This window comes from Pelobates fuscus, chromosome 5, assembly GCF_036172605.1.
Source record: "Pelobates fuscus isolate aPelFus1 chromosome 5, aPelFus1.pri, whole genome shotgun sequence".
Classification (NCBI taxonomy): Eukaryota; Metazoa; Chordata; class Amphibia; order Anura; family Pelobatidae; genus Pelobates; species Pelobates fuscus.
Genome location: NC_086321.1, coordinates 371,561,617 through 371,584,369, shown reverse-complemented (window position 1 = coordinate 371,584,369; position 22,753 = coordinate 371,561,617). Strand labels below are relative to the sequence as shown.

Sequence of the window (22,753 nt, the reverse complement as noted above, 5' to 3'; positions counted from 1 at the left end):
GGTGGGAGGGCACCTGAGTTTTGTCATGCCTAGGGCAGCACAAAACCAGGCTACACCACTGGCTGCACAGTGTGCAGTGTCTCCATGCTCTGCTATCCTATGGGATGATTTCAAACAAGGAGGCAGGGCCCGACACGAGGGCAGCTCTGGATAAGGTTAGTAAATCACGTTTGTGTTCCTGGCACTATAGTGTCCCTTTAATGCTCTGTTGTTTGCAAGTTTGCTTTAGGTATTCCACCTATTTGCCATAAAAATAATTTTAAAAGGTCATTACTTACCTTTACCCCAGTGCCAAGACTCCCTCTGCACTGCCAGCCGCTCCGCCTCCCGCGATGTCATCCGTCTTTCAAGCTACTGGCCAATCTAATGCTCATCATAGGAAAGTATTGGAAATGAATATGTATTGGGCTAGATGGGCCAAATGGTTCTTATCTGCCGTCACATTCTATGTTTCTATCTGCGGGCAGATGCAAATGCTTTACATAGTAAAGCATTTTATTTATTGCTTTCCTATTAGTTTTACTGTTAACTTGTTTCCCCATGTTAAAATTTAGTGAAGGACCCATTGATATTGGGGTACTGTGAAGTAGTGGTGGGCTTAACACAATATGGTGGAACTGAATCTCCATATTTGTTTGCCGAGATAAGTGATATACATGTAGCCTTGTAAAATGTAAAACTGTATTTTTGTCTGCGTTGTTCCCTAATCTCTATTTTAGATTTCCGGGGCATGCCATGTAAATAATATTAACCCATACAGAAGCATGTACGCATGTTCGTGTACAACATTACTGAATGTATGAGCACACTTGCGATCATACACTATTACTGCTGCAGCAAAACTCACTCCAACAAACACTTCAACAGCATTTACTAGGGTGAGGGAACAAGAAACTGTCACTTCAGAAGAAGTGACACTTCCACTTTAAATAAGCCCGACGTTAGCATGTGGAATACGGTCTGAGAAACACTGCAGCCTCACTAAAAAAATTAATGGGTATCACCCACTCGCAGATGCTCAAGAATGTAACTGATATTTTACAACTGTGCGCAGACATGTTCTCCATAGCGCCGCTTTGTTTTCTAGACCATTCATCTTAAACAGTGTAACATCTTTTATCCAGAACAAACCTTTCAGAAACCACTCAGCTGCATTTTTCTAAGTAAACACAGCAGTCATGTTAAAAGCTGTGTAATGGGGGGGCGTGGTCTGACCGTCGATGAGACTAGACGTGTTTCACTAGAGCTCCCGGCGAACGCGCCCAAAAAGCTTCCAAAAGCGACCTTTTTATTGAAATATACCCCAAGGAGGTCCCTGAAATGGAGAAGAGACTCCCCAAGAAACAGCCGAAGTGGGGCACCGACTCCGGAGGCACTGTTCTCGACCTCATGTCGGCACAGAAGCAGGGCCATCTGGGGACCCAAGATGGCGCTGGTATATCCCTGCAAGCTTCGCCTCGTGCGGACAGGGAGGCATCCCCTGATGACCGGGACACTGTCCTAGCAAAGTTAGCTGAAGTGAGGGCCTTCCTCGCGGGTGAAATAGCAAAATCTACTGCGGTTCTCCAGGCCGAGATCGGGGCCCTGGGAGAACGTACCGCAAAACTTGAAGACCGCGTAGAGGCCTCGACGCACGCCCATAATGCCGTGGTCGAGCGGGTGAACCGAGTATCAGCACAAATGGTGGAAATGAACCTTGCCCTTGAAGATATGGCTAACCGGTCCAGGAGAAATAATCTCCGCATGAGAGGCCTGCCAGAGGGTACCGATGAGGACCTACAGGGGCTTATACTCACCATCCTGAAGCCACTGCTCCCGCACATACCGGAGGAACACTGGCACATGGAGAGGGTTCACAGGGCCCTGAGGGGTCAAAGGCACGATGCCAATTCTCCATGAGACGTTATAATCCGCTTCCTATACTATCGCACTAAGGAAGCACTTATGAAAAAGAGCCGTGAGGGGCCCATACGGTACGCCGGAAAGGTGATCTCCCTCTACCATGACCTAGCTCCCTCCACATTGCAACGGAGAAGGGACTGGCGACCCATCACGGAAGCCCTGCGAGGTGCCGGCATTAAATATGTGTGGGGATTCCCCTTCAAGTTGATGGTGTTCCGTGGAGACCGGGCGCACATCCTAACACCGGGAGGGGATCCTCACCGTCTGCTTAGCGGCCTTGGCTTACAACAACCTTCTGATCTTCCCAGCGTGGCGATGTATCCGGAGGATCTTCCCCAGCGGCAATCGGAGTGGCGAGGAGCGGGACCGAGAGGACACCGATAGCTGCGGATGGAACTGTATCGTGTTGCCACTGGCGGCCCTTCCTTTTTTCTGCCCTGATGGCATTGGGCCCGAGAGAGGTTGATGTGTATGTCCTTCCTTTTTGGGGGGGGGGGGGAGGGGGAGGACTGGTTTGGGCCCCACATTACAGGCCTGGGACATTACTTCTAAGTATCCCCCTCCTAGACTCTCCGTTATGCCTATCACTTGGGGCTTTGGGGAGTGCCTACCATTGAGGCTCGAAGCGATTTCCCCCTCCCGTTAAACGAGGGCAGCAGGGGGTCCCTGTCTTGCGCCTCCATCATGGGGAGCATTAACCAGGATGCGAGGGCTTAACCTGGGCCACGTTTTAGTTGGATTGGGAGGGGATGGGGTTTGTTTACTTGCCTGCTCCCCCTTAGCGGATCACCTGGACGGAGCATTACTCCCTTGACGAGGGGCCCCAAGCACGCGTGGAGCCTGGTGTGCTCTTCCGGGACTATCTGAAGGTTTTTATGAGAATGCTGGTTAATTTGTATTGATGTTCTCCTCAAGTTAGATGTCGCTGCTCCCCCTTGGGGGTCACCTCTCTCCTTTGCCACGGCCGCGAGGGCCCTTACTAGCCCCTCCATCTCTCCACCTGGTAATTTTATCGCAGAGTTTGTTCCGTGGTGCAGTGGCACGGGATACCTGTGTCCCCAGGGGGAATGGAGATGGGCGATAATGTAGGGAAGGGGAAAATACACAAAATAGAAAAAGGGACCAAAAAATAAATAAATAATATATATATATATATATATATATATATATATATATATATATATATAGTGGTTATTCTCTACGGTTTGAGGGTGGGGCGGGTAAACATATTTCGTATTCATACATAACATAACAAAACACACAAAAAATAAAAAAATAAAAATAAACAATACACAAATGAATAACTACACCTGTTAAAATAATACACATAACACGGACAATTTATACAAGAAAATGTTTACCAAACGGCTGAAAATGGGCGACTATTTTAACTGGGAACCCTGCATTGCTAATTACTTCGTTAATCACAACGCAATATTCATGATATCCCGGAACCCAATACCCCAAGTCGTGTAACCATCCAGCCGATATCATGGTGTTATATTTCTGAACCCTACGGGAGTTATGAGCTATCCTTAGCTGGGCGGGTTAATTGGTCAGGGAAGCCCCTGTATTCGAGGACACTTACTGCCACATTTATGTTTTGTTGCCGATGCGCTTATGGGCCCAATTGGAACCCACTTACAGCATTTACAATGCTGATGCACTCATTGTGGCGGGTTCCATGGGGTCCTGTGGTGCCGGCGACGCGCATGTGTGATGTATTCTCGCGGGTGGGGCAAGATACCCCACGCCCGCCATGAACAATTTTTCTTTATTGTATATTGGCTACGTGTAGTGTGTTACCCATTTCAGTTTTTTCTGTTGATATAGATTGTTTGATTTGGTTTTTAATATTCTTTTCTACATTTCTACCTAGGTGTATTGATATGTCAGAGCTTACGAAGCGCAGGGGGTCAATGGTATACGCCATATGGATATGTACGAGAACGTAACCTAACTATGCCTCAGTAGCTTCTGCCCGCCCCTGCAGGGGGAGTGTGGAGATTTCCTAAGGTTATGGTAGTGGTGCCCGGTTGGTGGCCTGGTTGGGGGGATGGGATAGGGTTTCTTGCACACCTCCTCTTCCCCAGACGTCCTCCTTTCACCGTGCAACTTAGACAGACTCCCCTCGCGTATTTCCCCTGAGCCCACTGCCCCTTTGGAAATATGGTCGGGATATGTACCGTTGACACATAGTGGACTCACCGCCCCTATGGGCGAAGATCGAGCAGAATGTGGGCGTCTGTTGTTAGGTCCCCATAGATTTTTATTTTTTTTTTAAATTCTTTATTTTGTTGTGCTTAGGTTTCAAACAAGCACTTTGCTGCCATTTCAGTGGTAACAAGCTTATACATATGTATACAAATAATGGTAAACGAAATAAAACATGGCATAAGGTTAAAAGCACATTTTCAGATAAGGCGTAACAGGAATGGGTAACAGTGAAAATTAGTCACAGTGGGGTTGGTCTAGCTGTGTGTGGTAGTCGGTTAAGTAGTCTGTGTGATACGTTGTAGTCTACTATGGGACTAGCTGTTTGTGGTACGGCTTGCATGCTGGGCAGTCTGTGTGGGTTACAGGCCCTACAGTAGCTTCTGTCAGCAGTGTAAGAAATGAGATAGGTTCTAGCGTGTTAGGGCTTGGATGGTGTCGTGGTGGTGCGCTCTGCCTCGGCATGGGGACAAGACACCCCTGACCATGGGGGGGGGGAAGGGGTTGTGTTTGTTGGACTATGTGTCCAGTTGGGTGCTTTTAAGGCAGCCAGTCTTAGTGGTAGTATAACTCAAGTAGCGTCAGCTGAGTAATCCGTCCTACAGGTAACGATATAGTAACTTAAAATAAAAGGCATAATAAACATAATAAAACATAAAGTCCATCGTAATTAAATCTTGTGTTTTATCAACCGGTTAGTGTTCATGTGCCCAGTGCCCCCAGTTCACTTGTTCCCGGGGTATCAGGAGAGGCGGTCATGCGTTCCGTGCGTTCTCCTTGGTGTTTCGGGGTCTGGTGCTGCAAGCCGAGGGTTTTCAAAAATTTGGAGGCTTCCTCAGGCGATGAGAGGACGTGTGTTGTCCCTGCGCGGGTGACTTCCATAGACCCTCCTGCTCCCCACTTGTAGGCTATGCCTGCGGCACGTAGCTGTGTTGCTGTTGGGCCGTATGATTTGCGCCACAGTAGTGTGGCCCTAGATAAGTCCTGATAGAAGGTTAGCTCTGTGCCTTCAAAGGGCAGTGGCGTTCGGTCTTTAAGCGCTGCCATAATATGGAGCTTGTCCTGAACCGTGACGCACCTTAAGATGACGTCTCGTGCTGCCGGTGTTTTCAGGTGAGTGTATGTCGGGAGCCGGTAGATGCCGTCTATGGCGATTTTCTTTGCAGCTGCGTGGGGGAGTATGCTGGCTAGAAGACGCCTTACGTAATGAGGCAGTTCTTCTGCAGTGATTGCGTTTGGAATTCCCCTGATTTTGATGTGCATTCTCCTTTGCCTGTCTTCTATGGTCGCCATTTTAAGTGCCATAAGTTTTTGGTGATGCTGTATAGTGAGGACTTGTTCATCTAGTGTTGTCAGGTGTGTTTTAACCTCCCCTACTTGTTGCTCTGTGGTAGTTACCCTATCTGTAACCAGTTGTACCTCTGTCTTGAGGAGGGCAGTGTCAGCTGCTAAAAGCTTGTGGATGTCAGCAAGCAGGAGTTTAAGGTCCCCCTTAATGGCTGGTGTTGCATCTTCAGGGGATTCAGGCTGCTGTACCTGCGCTGGCCGTGTGGCCTGGGGGGTCTCCTGTCCCCTCCGCTCCTGGTGGTGAGCGTGAGCTGGCTCCTGTTCTCCACCCGCAGGCATGGGAGCGGGGGCGCGGTGGCGCCGGGCGTTGCAGCAGCGCACCGATATCCCCTCCATCAGGTGCTGGTTTTTGGGATCTGCGTCCCATTGCAGGTATGAGCGCTGGTGTATCAGTGGGTGAGGGGGGTGGTGGAGGTCCTACCCTCTCTGCTCGCGGCCGGAACAGAAATTCCTCCAGGTCCCGGATCACCGGCGAGGTGTAGGCCCCGGTTTTGCGTTTCCGCTTGGGGAGCTTGTGGGGCTGCAAAAAAGGCATCTGCCGGTGCCTCTTGCCTTGCTGGTTCCGATTATGTGGGTTGTGGGGCTGGATGGGTGCCCGTTTCACGGATTTTGCCTGGATTAAGTTGTAGGTTCGGGAGAGATGAAAAATGGCGTCTGGTGCCGTGTGCTAGCAGCGGTCCCCATAGATTTTGATTTAGCCAGGGGTATCCTCCGGTGACCCCTGCGGGGTGGATAGGGTCTGGCCGGGGGACAGGTTTTGTCTCCTTGCCGATAGACGGGGGAGGGTGAAGGGACGGGACTCCAAGTATCAGTACCCAGGACACTTTACGAAGGACACCTTACGAAGGACACCGCAGTAGTTTACACCGTAGCAAGGCACCGGGACGCATAAGGGGGATAATTAGCAGCGAAATCTAGGGTCACCTTAGGGTATGTAGGGTGTGTGGGAGGCGGGGCTTTAGGGATCCTCAGTTCCCTCCGCACGTTGATCGTGATGGGGAAGTGGGCGCACGCTACCCACTACTTTCTGGCAGAGTCCAGATGCCATTTTTGCTCTTCTTTTCTTTCTTTTCTCTATTTTTCTCTCTACCTTCTCCTTCTGTATCCTTCCTTTCGAGGGCTGAGGAGGTGGCGAACAAGTGGTTAATTCCATGGGGTGGCAAAGCAGTTTTAGCAGAGTTCAACATGCTTCATGATGGAGATTAAGCTTACCACTCTAAATGTTAAGGGCCTTAACGCTCCTAAGAAGAGACGTCTTATGTTTAGGGCCTTAAAAAGGATGAACTCGGAAATAGCTTACTTACAAGAGACCCACCTTCCCAAACAGGCTACTTTTCGACTGCAAGACCATACATATACGGGCTTATTTGAAGCTAGATCGCATTGTAAACGGAATGGAGTGGCCATCGTTATTAAACGTACTTGCCCCTTCCAGATGTCGGCCCAGGATGCTGACCCGGAGTGACGATACATTATAGTATCGGGAACCCTGCATTCGCACACCATCCATTTGATAAATATATACGCCCTGAATCAACCGGATGCTGGATTTTGGACTATGTTACGAGGAAAGGTTGCTGCATTGCCGCGTGGCATGATCCTCATGGGAGGAGATTTTAACGCCGCCCCGTGCCCGGCGGTGGATAGGAGCTCGAGGGATGGGGGCCCCCGAGATCGCAGGGGAGGGGGGGGGCAAGACCGTCTGCTTATGGTCTTTATGGCAGGTACGGGATTGGTTGAGGTTTGGAGGGCACAACATCCGGTAGACCGAGATTATACGTTTTACTCGGCCCCTCATGGAACCTACTCCAGGATAGACTTCTTCCTAGTTAACGCAACGGGCTTGTCCAGGATTGTGGGATCGGAGGTTGGAAATATCTCCTGGTCTGACCATGCGGATGTCTCTATCGTTCTGGGTAACTTATGTGTGGCGAGTCCTTGGTCCTGGAGACTAAATACGTCATTGTTAATGGATACGAAGCTAATGGAAAACATGCGAACGGCTATAACAGATTACTTTGTCGAAAACATCACCCCGGACGTGAGCATTAGCACAGTATGGGCTGCGCATAAGGCAGTGATAAGGGGGAACCTGATCAAATTGGCCACGAGGAAGAAGAAACTGAAGCACCACCAGCTGGAAACCTTACTGAAACAACTACGGAACCTTGAGCAGAAACACCAATCTGCCGCGGACGATGAGCTACTCGGTCGCCTGGAGGCAGTTAGACGGGACATCCGTACCCTTCTGTTGGATGACACAGCTCGGGCCATGACGTGGTCCAAACGTACGTATTTCGATAAGGCCAACAAAATGGATACGCTCCTGGCCAGGACGTTGCGGCCGATGCAAAACAGGCCCCACATCACGGCCATCAGACACCCTGATGGCACAACGAAAACGAAGCCGACAGATATCGCAAAGATCTTTGAGGATTTCTACAAACAACTGTACAATCACACACCGGACGGGCAAGCCCGGGAGGGGCAAGGGGAAGACGACATCTTGAAGTACCTTGACGGTTTGGGTATGAACAAACTAACAGGGGAGGCAGCGGAAAGCCTAGCCGCGGAAATCAGTGAGGAAGAGGTCGACAGAGCAATATCGAATCTGAAGGGTAACAAAACACCGGGCCCGGACGGATTCGATGGGACGTACTACAAGACCTTTAGAGATGAGCTCACGCCCCAACTGGTGGCACTCTTCATCTACTTAAGGCAAGGGGGACGCCTAGGCAAGGGGGGCCCAGAGATGGCATTGGCCACGATCGTACTGTTGTCCAAACCAGAGAAGGACCTGCTCCACCCTGAAAACTACAGGCCCATATAGTTGATTAATCATGACTTAAAGATCTTGGCTAAGATACAGGCGTTTAGACTGAACCCGCTTCTGCCTTCACTTATCCACGCTGATCAAGTCGGGTTCATACAAGGACGGCAATTATTCGAAAACACCAGACGGAATGTCGACCTCATCTGGAAACAAGTGGCAACCGGAACACCTTCTTTAGTGATATCCATCGACGCGGAGAAGGCCTTCGATAGGGTTAGGTGGCAATTCTTGTTCTCGGTATTGAAACACCTCGGATTTCCGGAAGACTTCATGCAAGTCACGAGAGCAATGTCTCACGATGTGAGGGCACAGATACAGATAACAGGGGCCCCACTGAATCCTTTCAGACTGCACAACGGAATCAGATAGGGGTGCCCTCTCTCCCCCTTCCTTTTCGTAATGGCTATGGAACCCTTACTACAGGCGATACGCAGGCATCCAAACATTAGTGGGGTTAGGGTTGGGGTGGAAGAATTCACTGTCTCTGCCTATGCGGACGATGTCCTCCTTACCATAACGAACCCGATTGAGTCGATATCGGCATTGCAGGGAGTCATACAAGAATACGGGGGTCTGTCCGGATACAAGGCAAATATCCAGAAATCCAGCGCGATGCCTATAGGCTTAACGGCGGCCGATGAAGCTCTGATAAAGGAAACGTACCAAATACGGATGGAACCGAACTCCTTAAAATACTTAGGCGTCCACCTGACGGCAGATCCAGGTCGATTATACTCTAGCAACTACGACCCCATGCTACGGACCCTGATAGGTGACTTGGAAAAATGGTCGGACAAACCTATCTCTTGGCTAGGACGTATTCACTCTGTGAAAATGAATATCCTCCCGCGCATATTATTTCTATTATTTCAAACCTGTATTATTACTACTTAGCGGCCCAACTGTCTCAGGTGGCCATGTGGCATTCCCCTGTTGGGGAACGGAGGTGGGTGGAAATTGAATCCTTGATGGTGGGTCTCGACGTCCCTCAATTCACGTTATGGGTACCAAAAGAACATAGGCCCATGATAAGGGCGACATGCCCGGCCATCCTCAACTCTCTTCGATTATGGGATGCGAACTGCGTCAAATTGCTCCGATACTTAGAAACAGAGAGTTCCCACCTGGTATGGCCACTAGGAACTTCCGAAACATAGAACAGACTGGGTTGCAACGTATTTACCAACTGTATAGAAACGGGGAAATCATACCATTTGAAGATCTCCCAACAAAATAATCACTTGACTCCTGCAGATTTTTTCAGATATGTCCAGATAAGGGACTTCGCTAGAAGACCCTGTATTAAAGCAGCCCAGGGACAGTTTACTTTCTATGAGAGATTATGTAGGGAGGGTTCTGCCCCCAAAGGAATGATTACGCTTCTATATGCCCATCTCAGCACTGAAACTAAGGAATGGGGTAGATTGAAGTACACTGATAGATGGGAATCAGACCTGGGGGAGGAACTGGAAGGAATTGAGTGACAGGAGATTTGGGAAGCAACCAAGAGCGCTTTCCATATGCGTCACGCAACAGGAGCAGGCATGGAAAACCATGCTCAGGTGGTATACTACTCCGGTAACTTTGCACAAAATGCGCAAGATAGATACGGACGATTGCTGGAGGGGCTGCGGATTACGAGGCACGCATCTCCATATGTGGTGGGAATGCCCGAAAAGCCACGGATTTTGGAAATCCGTTGAAGACCTCTTGAGACAGACGTTTGGCAAATCCCTAGTTTTAGACCCATGGATCTACCTGTTAAACAGATCTATTGAGGGATGGACGAGAAGAGAGCAGAAACTGGTACGGGCGATAACTTTAAGCGCACGCAGAGCGGTAGCAACAGCGTGGCTCTCACCTGGAGGCCCAGAGTTCCGGGGGGGTGATTTCTAGGATAAGGGAAGGCAGAATCATGGACGACCTGACCACAAGATTAAGAGGAACAACCGTAACTTTCCAGAGGATTTGGGAACCATGCGTAATGGGCTCCAGTAGTGACTGATGGGATGGGTATATGGTATAGGTTGGGAACTGGCACTGCGAGGTCCAGTGTCGGTGTGGACTCCGTTAGCCTCGTTCGCCCCCCTCACACCTCCTTCCTACCCTCTCTACTTACATCTTCTTTTTCTTTTTTCCTTCCTCCTCTCTTAATCTTTCCTCTACTTTTCCTATCTTGCTTCCTCACATTTCACACCTTGTTGCTAAACCCTTGGTTTCCAAGGGTATTGTTCTTCTTTACCTTTTTCTATTTTAAATGTCTCAGTTTTTTTGTTTTTTTTCCTCACTCAGGCATGATCATACTGACGGAGAATTGAGGGAGCCTAAAGTAAAATCTGACATGGATAGAGTTGGGGCTCCTTTTTAGGATGCATAGCCTGATTGTAAAACACAAAATCCTCGATGGGAGGCAAGTGGTACAGAATTTGTAAAGAGGCTTGTCATATGGGCTGATGTCAAATATTGTGTTTACGAGATTGTTCTTTTGAATTTTGGCTTCTGCGCAAGCCTCACAGTTGTATTGCTCTTGCTCTGCCTATCGTGTGCAAAAATAAAGAATTAAAAAAAAAAAAGCTGTGTAATGTGAAGTTATACAGAGAATTTCATGCAATTTACAGTTTCTTATATTTTGAGTGTAAAGGAAAACAAATGAAAGTAAACGTTTTATTTAGCAGGTCTCCTGAATAAAGCTCACTAGCGGGTTTCGTTTATCCATTATACTGAAGGCATTGTAAACTAAACCATGATTTCCGCAGGCATTTTACTGAGTCTGGTGTTAGCGGGCTAGGGGGATACAAGACAAAGAATTTCTATGAAAAAAGGATTAGTGTTGGCATTAAGACCTGGCTGGCATCTTGCAATCCAGGCACACATTTTCAGTAATTCAGTATAGCATAAAAGAATGTTTGTCTCAGACAGGCTAGGCTATAAAGCTCAATGTACTCCAGCCAGTCCAACCCAACCTGGCATTCACCAAAAGGAATTGCATAGAAAGGATTGAGTCACGGCGTGGAAGAAATGTTATGTAGGGCAAAGACCTGTGTTTGTCCCAGAAGCAACTTACAAATGGCTAGTAGGAAGTAAAAAACTGTAGGACACTATTTTTAACCCCGTCTAACGGAAAGAGAGAGAATTATATCCTAGATTCTAGAGTATAATCCTCTCTCTTTCCGTTAGACGGGGTTAAAAATAGTGTCCTACAGTTTTTTACTTCCTACTAGCCATTTGAAAGTTGCTTCTGTAAACTGTAAACATTTGTAAGTTGCTTCATTTGTAAAATCTTCTAGAGTCAGGTAGGCAACCTTTTAGCAGTACTGTGCCGATATAGGATTGTGATGTCCGATCCTATTTTTTTTAAATTGAGGTGTGTATGCTGCCGTATTCTGCTTGTGTTATTTTTACTGTAATTGCTTTGTATCGTTGTATTTGTGCGTATATGAGCTATTATATTGTATATGTTCATTAGTAGTTTATGGTATCGTGTATGATACATATGAATCTGGGCTGTGTATGGGGGCTGCTTGTGGAATTGTGTGTGAATGGATATGTCACATTGTGTGTTTGGTTATTGCATGTTAGAGGATGCATGTGGTGTTGTGTGCATGTATGTGGATTGTTAGTGGTGTTGCGTTTGTGGGTATTGTGTGTATGTTTGTGTGTGGGCTGTTTGTATTATTTGTATGATGGGAGGGTTATTCTGAATTTCTGTGCATATCTAGCAGTGTGGGTGGCTCCCCTGGGTACCAGGCTGGCCAGGTACAGGCCAAGGACAGGAGATGCAACAGCAGCTGCAGGCTGCTCTACTACAGTGTGGATTCCCATTTACAAGTGCTGGGAGGAAGTGATCTGAGATGTTCCTCTACGTGCTGCAATGCATAAATTGAGGATTGTCCTTCACCACCTCTTCGTATTAGCAGATATCTGAAGTTTCACTAGGACTCCTGATAGGCTAGAGCCTGTTTGGCTCTAGCAGCCTTGGGTGCCGTGCAAAGACACCTAGAGTGCCAGACATGGCACATGTGCCATAGGTTGCCTTCCCCTGGGTCTAGAAGATACAGATGTCTGGTTTTAGCTAGTTACCTGTATGTGTTGTACAGGGGTGTCATGCCTGCATACAGTTTGACAGGCTTATCACTAAATTCCAAATTGAAGTGAGCTGTAACCTAAGTAGAAAAATCAAGGCCAAAATAACTGATTTGGAAAAAGTCTCCAATTTGTTATAGTCAAAGGTGAGCTATCTAGCGTCCATTTTGCAACTTTGATTTTACTTCGCACAGTTTGTTGTTGCAGGAATAACCCTGCCTTTATCTGCATTGTGCTAAAATTTACAGCTACCGCTGGAAGGCAATCTATCTAGAAACTGGCATTATCCCTACAGTTTTGCCATAGATATGCTTCCAATGGTTGAAATGAAAGGAAAGGGTAAAATGTACCAGAGAGCACTTGCAGTTAAAGGGTTAACTGGAATATATCCTCAGATACCTGACATGTCAGTTGGTATTGCAGATTCTCTAAAGCAGAAAGGCGGTTTGATGGGTCCTGTGTTGGTAGCTTGGATGGAGGTGTTGAAAAGCATGATTGAACTGGAGTCCGAGGGTCCTGGGCTACAAACGGGAATAAAAGAAATCAGTTTGTCAAATATTTTATTATCCAGGCGGTCCAATTTCTAAGATATTAATCTTCGGTGGCCCTATGTCTAAGGCATTAGGTCTCATGTGGCGCTTGGACGTATGTAGTTCACGTACTAGTGTTCATGGTACTGTAATTTGAGCTTCAGGGCCACACTCACCATATAATCTATCCAGATTGAGTGATCATAGAACCCGACCATTCATTGTTAATAGGACGTGACAATTTGGAAACCCTGCTTAATGCCTGGACAATGTTTTGACATGATGTGGCTTTTGTGGGATCCAGTATTAGAACCACTGGTTACCTGGATTAGCCAGTCACTTCACAGAACGTTTGTAATGAGATATTACACATAATATGCTGAAGAGTCAGCTCACTGTAAATGTACCTTTTGATGCTTCCTGTGTGAACTCAGTGACTGACCTGGTCGTTCTGCCAGCGCTCGTTCAGCCCGCAGCCGGTTCCCCATATCAATCAGTTGCTGTTTTTCTAGGCTGAGTTGGGAAATCTTTTTTGCGGCTTCTTTCAGTTTGCTGCGTAGCAAGTCAGAAGAACCGCCACCTGCAGTTTTACCCCAATCTAACTGCTGCCGGAGTGCCAGGATCTCTTCTCGGAGCTGGCTCACCGTCTCATTCTAAAGAAGAGAAATTTCTTAATTAAAGGACTGATAACGATTAAGCAGTTTAAATGGGAAACAGAAGCCAAACATGGAAACCAATAAGCAAGTGGAATCTGAAATGCAAGAGTACAAATGAGGCAGTTAAAGATTAAGTCCCTTAATGTACAATTCCTGACAAATTTCCTTTAAGAGTCAACATATAAACCATGTCCTCGTTCTAAACTATTGAGTCACTACAAAGAAATTCCATCCCAGGCTGTTAAAGGGTTAATATTTCAGGTTTCATTAGTTCTTCGTATATAAAAGATATTTCCAAGTATGTTAGTGATCAGCTAAAAACCTGTAAGCTAGCCAGATTCTGTCTTCAAATACATCGCTCAATGTGATGCCAAACATGAAACTATAAAATGCATAATTCAAAATACACATTGTGATTAAACACATGTTAATGGTACAAGTCCCAGGCCTGCAGTTATTTAAGCTCTAATTGAACATATAAATGAATCATCTGATTGTGTTCCACAACATAGCTCAGGGAGTTGGTTTCCAGGATGTAAGCCTTAAGGGTTTATTCACTAAACGGTGGATTGTGCCAAACTGAAAACACAATTGCAAAATGTACAAAGAACGGTCATTAGAAAAACAAATGAAATTTATTTTTCCAATGATATTCTTTTGGACTACATTTTGCAATTCTGTTTTCAATTTAACTAAATTCACTTTTTATTGGATTCTAAAACTTGTGTCACTGTATTAAAGAGTTAGTCCCTGGATTTGCAATGCTTGCCGCTCTGGCAAAAAAAAAGGAACATCTCAAGACCTGTGATAAAAGTCTGCCACCTAGAGGGGAGAACAAGCTCTGTGACTCCTGGAACTGGATATCATAAAAATTAGCCTTGTCCATGGCTGGATTTATTTATGCAAAAAACAATTATTATTTTTTTTTTTAAATGGTTTTAGTTCGTATGGTCCAAATTTCGCCCATGTCGTCTCTGGATACACTATTTTACACTACACTAACAGGCGCAGTGTTTTTCCGCGTTTTGGAATGGTTCGCAAATCAAGTGAAAAGACGTGACCAATAGAGAGGAAAAAAGGAGGCAAATTGAGAAAAAAGAAATCTATATTAATATATCATACATTTATTAAATATATTAAACATGGACGTTTTTATATTCTCCTCCTTTTTCGTCTATTGGTCACTTCTCACTTGATAGTTGGTTAAACACAATAGATACAAGATAAAGTCATGTTCTCGATCCATACCTCGCTCAACACTACAGGAATCCTTTGACTGGCAAGTTCCAACTTAAGGGCAGACACCTGGAATTACAATAAATTATTAAATTATTACATTTATTAAAATAAAGAGTCATTTCAGGTAGTTATTGAAATCTAAAGAGAAACAATAGAAGTGTGTCAACTGCTCACACTAATGTGAGAAATTTGAAACACACAGAGGTCAGGGTGGTGGTTCCAGATCCACCAGTTAAGGGCTTGTACCCGGTTTGAAGTATTGAAGAAAAATGAGAGTCTCAATAACAAGAGAGAGATTCTAAGCTGGTTTTAAATACAATTAATAGAACAATAATATAGGTACATAGGTATAGGTTACATAGAACACCCTCGAAGGTGTTTCTCTTAGGAGTTACAGGGATATAAGCTCTCTTTATTTATTCTCCTTTTCTACAGGCTGTCTTGCTTTATTGGGGGATTCTCTCTCTTACTATACAGCATTTAGGACAGCTTAGTACACCCTTGAAGGTGTTCAATATAGGAGTCATAGAGTTATTTTCTTAGGCTCTCCATTTAGGAGTAAGCAAGTGGAGCTGTTTGTATCTCTGGGGATTTACCCACTACGGTTCTCTCCAAGGCTGCAGTTTACCCCTTCATTGCCTAGTGGTATATAGTATCTATAGAATATTGATATATTGTATTGAGTCCTATTAATTATATTCCATTTAAAGTGTTCTCTCTCTTTTTCAATTTACTAATAAAGTTACTTTCATTTGTATTGAGACACTTTGTGGATTTTGAATTCATACCCTATATCATGCTATATATCAGTGGACTTATTGTATGGTCCTAAATGGTTCAGTGCTTTTTGGTGTAGTCATTACATATATTATTGTTCTATTAATTGTATTTAAAACCAGCTTAGAATCTCTCTCTTGTTATTGAGACTCTCATTTTTCTTCAGTTATTGAAATCTTCCTGACGCAAAACCATGTCAACAATTATACAAGATTAAGCAAAACGTTCACAACTGCTTCAACTAGAATATTGATGTCTAAAGGAAAACTGTTACTGTTGTTTATAATTAATTCAAATAATAGATTCTAAGTATTATAGTCTCTGAGTAAAGAAGACTTAAAAATGTCTGCCTCCACGCAGCAACGGTAAACCAGGAAAGGCACTCAAAAGTGATATTTCATAAATGCATTACAAAAAAATAATGCCCATTAGGCTTTATTAAATGTACTCTTATTTTCAATAATAAAATGAAGGACAGTTTTTCTATTAAAGAGCCACACATTTTTAACAACTGCTTAAACTCCTCCGATAGAAGTAAAAGTTATTTTTAAGGTGCCATCAGAAGCTGGAGGAGGTTGCATGTTGTGTGAGGTATATAGAATTCAAATGCTGCAAGTAGGGCATCAAGTCATTAATCATTGAGGAATCCTGCGGCATTTAGATTCTGCATACTGCAGGGCAGCACTTTTCATGAAGAAATGCTGTGTGCCCAGGCAAATAGGCTGGATCTGCCAACCCTGCAGATGGCACTAAGCCACAACATGATTTAACATGTACAACATTTTCTTTAACACGCATGACTGGACAAATTCTACCAGTTCTGTTATCACCGAAATGTTCAGGGTCCAAAAGTCTATGGATTTTTGTTATCTCCTAAAGAAATAAGTTAACCTGACCCGAAGATTGTTTGACTGGCTCATTATTCATACATTCATCTGCTAGGCCCTCTTTTATAGCTGACTTACCAATATTATAATATACAAGACTGATGGCGGTAATTTGTTTTTCATTGAAAATGGTTTTAGTAATCTCTGTCATTAACATTTAATATATAAAAATGTACACGTTTGCTAGCAAAATAAGTGTTAGAAATTGAAAATTCAGAAGGTCCACAGTGGTAATGGTAGTATGTGCTCTAACACTACCGTGGGGGATCCCCTTAACCCACACCTTCAAAGCAACACAAACAACACAAATTGGGGTGGAGCTACAATTCTAACAAGTATATAACATACATAGGTATGTGTGAAATTCACTGAAACGTTGTTATATATTGAAACAAGTGTTATACACTATGACTGATGTCTGCCAGAAAAAATTAAATAGAGGGAAAGCCAACAGCGCCCTCTTCTTGTAGGTGGATATCAAAAACTCCACATGGAAAGTATAAATTATTTATTTGGTCAAATATTAAAACTGGAAATAAAACAAAAAAGAGCAGAAACCCAATTGGAAACAGAGACTTGCGACCCAAGACGCGTTTCACCAATCCTGGCTTCTTCAGTTGGTGATGTGTATGATGCTTTTTTCGTTTTATTTCCAGTTTTTACTATTATAATTGACCATAGATGGAGTTCTTGATATCCATCTACAAGAAGAGGGTGCTGGATCTCCCTGAATGATCCACAAGTGCTAAACACCAGAGCCAAGTGGATCCTTTTGGATCCACCTTTGTGATTGCTTTGTATTATCACCGTTTTATTTACATTGCCGCTATTTATCTTTACTGTTGGCTTTCCCTCTGTTTTATTTTTCAGGCAGACATCAATCATAGTGTATAACACTTATTTCAATATATAACAACGTTTCAGTGAATTTCACACATATGTTATGTATGTATGCTATATACTTGTTAGAACTGTAGCTCCACCGCAATTTGTGTTGTAATATTATAAATTATCTAGTATTAAGAAAAAAAAAACACAACAAAAACATTTCATTATAGGCTCGCTGTCTGTGTTTTGTATAACTAGTATATCAATAAAGCTTCAATGAATGTGAACTAGGGTTGTCAAATCCACAGTGATGTCCACATCACTTCTACAGCTGCAGAAAGGAAATATATTTATTTATAGCATATATCCCTGCTATCCTATATTGATTAATCAATCAACTCTCTCCAGTAGCAAATTAAAATTACCCATGCTGCAGGGTTCCCATTTTAATGGACAGCAGGAGGAAGTGATATTATGGACAGGAAACGCTAGTGGAAGTGGCAAACTCGATATAACCAGATGATTTCTGGTGCAAAGACCACTCCAGTGTTGAAGACGCATTGATCAATACACATTTATATGTTTTTGCGTGGTAATCCCAAGATATATATTTTTTTACATTGATTAAACAAACATCAGCATCCCATGATAATCATCTGCACTCATTAATTAGCAAGAGGAACAGGATCACACCTTTAAGAAATAATCTCATTACACATGTAAAATTATGCAACTGAGCACCTTTTGAAATTACAAATCTGTTTTTATTTCATTACAATTTGGTGATTAGTGAATGAACCCCCAAATGTCATCGCTTGCCTGAAGGAGATTTTGCCATTCACACTTAAAGAGTTACTCCAAGCATCACAACCACTTCATTGATTTAAAGTGGTCATGGTGCCTGAAGTCTATATGTCCAGCATTTTGCTTTGAGACGCTGCACATTCAGAAATTAAAACCTTAGCTGCCACTTCCAACAGCGCCATTAGTCAGCCCTGCATCTGTGCAAAATTAACATCTGATACCAGCACACACAGCATGCGGTGCCAGAAAGCCAACAGAAAAATGCTCCCTCCTCCCACTGCTGTCAGTCGTCTCTGACCCCACAGTATTAGGCTGAGAGGATAACATGAACTCGGCGATGGAACAGGGTTAATATTTACCATTTTTTTTTCTTTTCATTTTTCTAAAGTTTGCAGGGAGGTGGACTAGGTCAGGAATGGTTACTCTACCCAAAACCAATGTTTTATGAAAAGCTTTATTTGGAGCAACCCTTTAAGTAACTGCCTCAAAATGTCAGACACTAACCTCATTTCCCAGACCGACCGCTGCTACGCTTTGCTGGAGATTTCCTTTGAAATATTCTTCAGCCTCTTTCCTTGCCTCCGTCAGCTGCATCTCCAACGCAGCTTGTCTCTGCTGCAGGCTGGAGATGGCCTCTTGGCTGTGACGAGTCTCCTTATTCAGTTGAAACTGGAGATGGTCAACTTCTGCTTGCTTCTGCTGGCCCTAATAAATGAGAAAAAAAAACAATAATACACTGAGAGCAGCAAGCACTATTATAACTGTGTCATGTAAAAGTACATTTGTCAGACAATCAGAGATAAGAGGATTTCCAACAATGTATTAACTATCCAGCCAGAATTTGGATTCCGCCATTAATTAAAATAATTCCCTGTGCCTCTTTTTATGGACAGGCATTAAAGGAGATACCTTCAGCGTCAGCTCTGTAACCATAGAGTCGAGATGAGCTGCTCTTCCTTCCAGTCTCCTGACATTTGCAGCAGAAGTGACTTTATCAGCTCTTAGAGCACCTGAAACAGAGATAATACGGATATAAGGAACATCCTCATACCACCATCGGCACAAAAATCATCAGCTACAATCCCTTTATCATTGCTGTCTGATCTCATGCGGAATAGTCATGGATAAGGCAGGGTAAGTGGATGCCTAGAGAAACATTTAAAGAAAAAATAACTTCACGATTTATAGTGGAAGGTGGTTGTAGTTACGTATTAATCCAATCCAGATCAACACACGTTCTATATCAAATACAAAAAACGCCAAACAATACCAGCTGTTTATCGAGGCAAAATCCACTATCACTATACTTTGAACCCTTTGTTTACATATTGCCATGTGACATATCTGTCTACTTACTAATTGTTTCATTCAAGCCTCTGATATAGTTTTGGATGTAGGCATTCTCAGGCAGTACTGGCTTTGCTAGTGGGGAGTCTTCTATCTTGTCCTTTTTGTCCATCGCTGCTTGAAGCTGTTCTTCCATGCCTCTGTTATTTTGTTTCAAGGTTTGGATTTCATCTTCAAGAGATTTAACATAATCTAAACCACAACAACAAAATAACAAAAAACAAAACAAAAATAAATGAATGTAGTCAGCAAAAATGACTAATCACAAGAAAAAGTTTTTCATTTCTAAAAGCAATAAATAATACCCAACACCCAAATTCCCTCTCCAGCGTAATGTGAAATATGATCAGCAAGGTGTACAGCAGGAGTTAGATCAGTATATAATGTAATAGTAAATGGTTTTGGTGTATAGACTATGCCCCTGCAGTCTCACTGCTCAATTTTCTGCCATTTAGAAGTTAAATCACTTTTGTTTCTGTTTATGCAGCCCTATTCACACCTCCCACGGCTGTGACTCACTCAACCTGCATGACAAAGACGTTCATTTTCAATCATATGTTAACTTGCTTTAGAAGTTTTTTTTTAATCTTCTGCTCTGTAAATTGAACTTAAATCACACACAGGAGACTCTTGCAAGGAAATTCTAGATTAAACAGACCATGCAATGAAGAAAGTTTAAACATCGGATCACTCTATTCAGGAAGTGTTTAGGAAGGCTGTGTAAATCACATGTTGTGAGGTGTGACTAAGACTGCTTAATCAAAGTAATTTAACTCCTAAATGAATTGAGCAGTGAGATCTATACACCAAAACTGCTTCATTAAGCTAAAGTTGTTTTGGTGCCTATAGTATCCCTTTAAGCTCCTCTGTGTAGATGTGCAGGAACACTTAAAAAGGAGAAGTGTTAATCAGATACTGCTCAAATAACTTGCAGGCAGGGTGGATTTGATTTATCTAGCTATACAAATCACATTACCATTGCGTACTTTTCAATAATGTTGTTTAGCTTTGTTGTTTGGAAAACTAATAAAAATTGGAAAAAGCAAATTTAAGAGCAATCAGGTTTTTAAGCAAAGAGGTAGATGTCTACATAAAAATATTATAAAAAATACAGTCAGTAGTAATAATCTTTTAGCTAGTTTAGTATAATTCATAAAGATCGTGAATGAGTCATTTATATCACCTGACCCTTTTACGGGCACCTGGCATGCAGTTTTTCTATTCTGCAAAGTAGAAAGTATTGGTGAGGTGGAATGACTGTCCATCTCCGCTGGCTGCGGCTGCAGTACATTGTCAGACTGTCAACCGCTCCTCACGATGTACAGAGCTAATGGCCGCCAGGGATACAGCATGTCGTCATATCCCGGCGGCCAACACTGTGCATGGAGGAAAGAAAAGTAAAGGGAACAAGTTTAGAGTTTATCAAATAGCCCTGTCAATGTTCATAGCCCTAGGCAAGGGCCGCTAATCTTTGATATTATTTTGTATTAGGACAAGTAGATTGTCCTGATAGACAAGTAGAGTGGGCTACTATTTGTGTCCCTTGGACAAGTAGATTTTTGTGTAAAATTCCACACCTCTGAAAGATACTTTTTTATTTTCACCTAAAATTCGATATTTCTGTTAAGTTAGCCGTAACAGAGAGAGAGAATAAATCATAGTATAATATTAGGGGAGATGACCGAGTGATTGCCAACGCTTGTGTTCAACCATTAAAAAAAGAATTCACAGGATAGAATTCTCAGGCAGTACTGGCTTTGCTAGTGGGGGGTCTTCTATCTTGTCCTTTTTTTAATCCAACACACACGTGGTTTAAAAAATACATGATAAAATATGTGGGCTAAATTCAGCAGTAGCCAGTGTAAAACGTAACCAGGAGTAAGAATTGTAACAAACAACCCAAAAAAAAGCAATCCTTGAAGGTTTCATTATGTAGTGTTAGTTAGTTCTTTGTTCAAGAATTAATAGTGGAAGGCTGGAAGGGTCCGCAAAGCCATGCAGGCATGCTTCTAAACAGTGTAAAAATGAACCGCATCAAATGTGGGCATCACAGGTATTCCAGACTCTGCACTTAACCAATAATACTAGAGGGAGTTAAACAACAAAAAAACCTTCAGTTTAAGATGAGACTTGAGCAAATGTATAGTCAAGCTATAATAAATAGGAAAAAAATGTACCCGGAGACTGCACATTCCCCTGAGGTTGCACATTCACTCCGCCTGTCTGTTCAGAATTTGGAATCTGTTCACAGAGGGACTCCATCTCCTTCCTCATCTGCCCGATTACATGGCGCAACTCAGAATTTTGTTCCTGTAGTTTTTGGATTTCACTAGATGCAAAATTAGCATGCAGCTCCAGCATGGAAACAGCTGCAAATGTCTGTGGATATAATATCGTAAGATATATTGAAAGTGATCCAGAACAGCAGAATGTAAATGTACAAAGAACAAGAGAACAGTATACGCTTATCAAAGGGCTAGCGAAACCTATAAAAAACAGTTTATTCACAGGTTTATTTACTAAAATATACAAAAAAATATGGGAAACCGCTGTCATAACCTATAAAGAAATAAACAATACATAGTGTGAAACCATATAAAGCATATATGTAGACACGTTTTTGGAAGCACTCACAGTGTGAAGTAAATCAAAGCACTTTGATGGTGCCACCCCTACAAAGGGGGGTTAGTATCCCAATCCACCTTTAGCTCCTTCCTAGTTCAGGAAACAGACGAAAGCAGGAATCAAGGTGAAAAAGATTATTTATTTTTTAAAAGCCTCTGGGGTCCTACGCGTTTCGTTCTGGTCAAACAGAACTTCCTCAGGGACCTCACAATTAAAATACAATTTACAGAATCAAATAAGCAGTACAAAAAAACGCTGTAACTCACACTGTGAGTGCTTCCAAAAACGTGTCTACATATATGCTTTATATGGTTTCACACTATGTATTGTTTATTTCTTTATAGGTTATGACAGCGGTTTCCCATATTTTTTGGCATACATTTGTCTTGTTCGGGCACCCAAGTGGGAAGGCTGCCAAGGGAAGCTGTCACTAAGTTAAGTTTGATTATTTATTTCTTGTACACAAATTATTGTATATTTGTGTCTTTTGATACCACGTTTGTATTTCTCCCACTGTATTCCACTTATTTACTAAAGTGAATTTCAAATGTTAGACCAAAGTAACAGAAATTTGAAAATCATTTTGAATTCCCATTTCAGTGAATAACCCTGTCATTGTTCTTGAGCATTAAAGGGACACTATGGGCACCAAACAACTTTAGTTTAATGAAGCGGTTTTGA

General features: G+C 43.2%; 1 protein-coding gene across 1 annotated transcript in view; it reads right to left on the bottom strand.

The window, feature by feature from the left end:
• The window catches only part of CCDC57 (coiled-coil domain containing 57), a 62,741-nt gene that overhangs the window by 10,775 nt on the left and 29,213 nt on the right, over positions 1 to 22,753 (bottom strand). The window contains exons 11-17 of the mRNA XM_063456195.1: positions 21,625 to 21,826; positions 19,457 to 19,639; positions 19,010 to 19,110; positions 18,605 to 18,805; positions 14,814 to 14,870; positions 13,352 to 13,562; positions 12,779 to 12,900 (exon numbers count right to left, since the gene is read on the bottom strand). Coding sequence (XP_063312265.1) covers positions 12,779 to 12,900; positions 13,352 to 13,562; positions 14,814 to 14,870; positions 18,605 to 18,805; positions 19,010 to 19,110; positions 19,457 to 19,639; positions 21,625 to 21,826 — 1,077 coding nt within the window. The remainder of the gene's footprint in view (positions 1 to 12,778; positions 12,901 to 13,351; positions 13,563 to 14,813; positions 14,871 to 18,604; positions 18,806 to 19,009; positions 19,111 to 19,456; positions 19,640 to 21,624; positions 21,827 to 22,753) is intronic.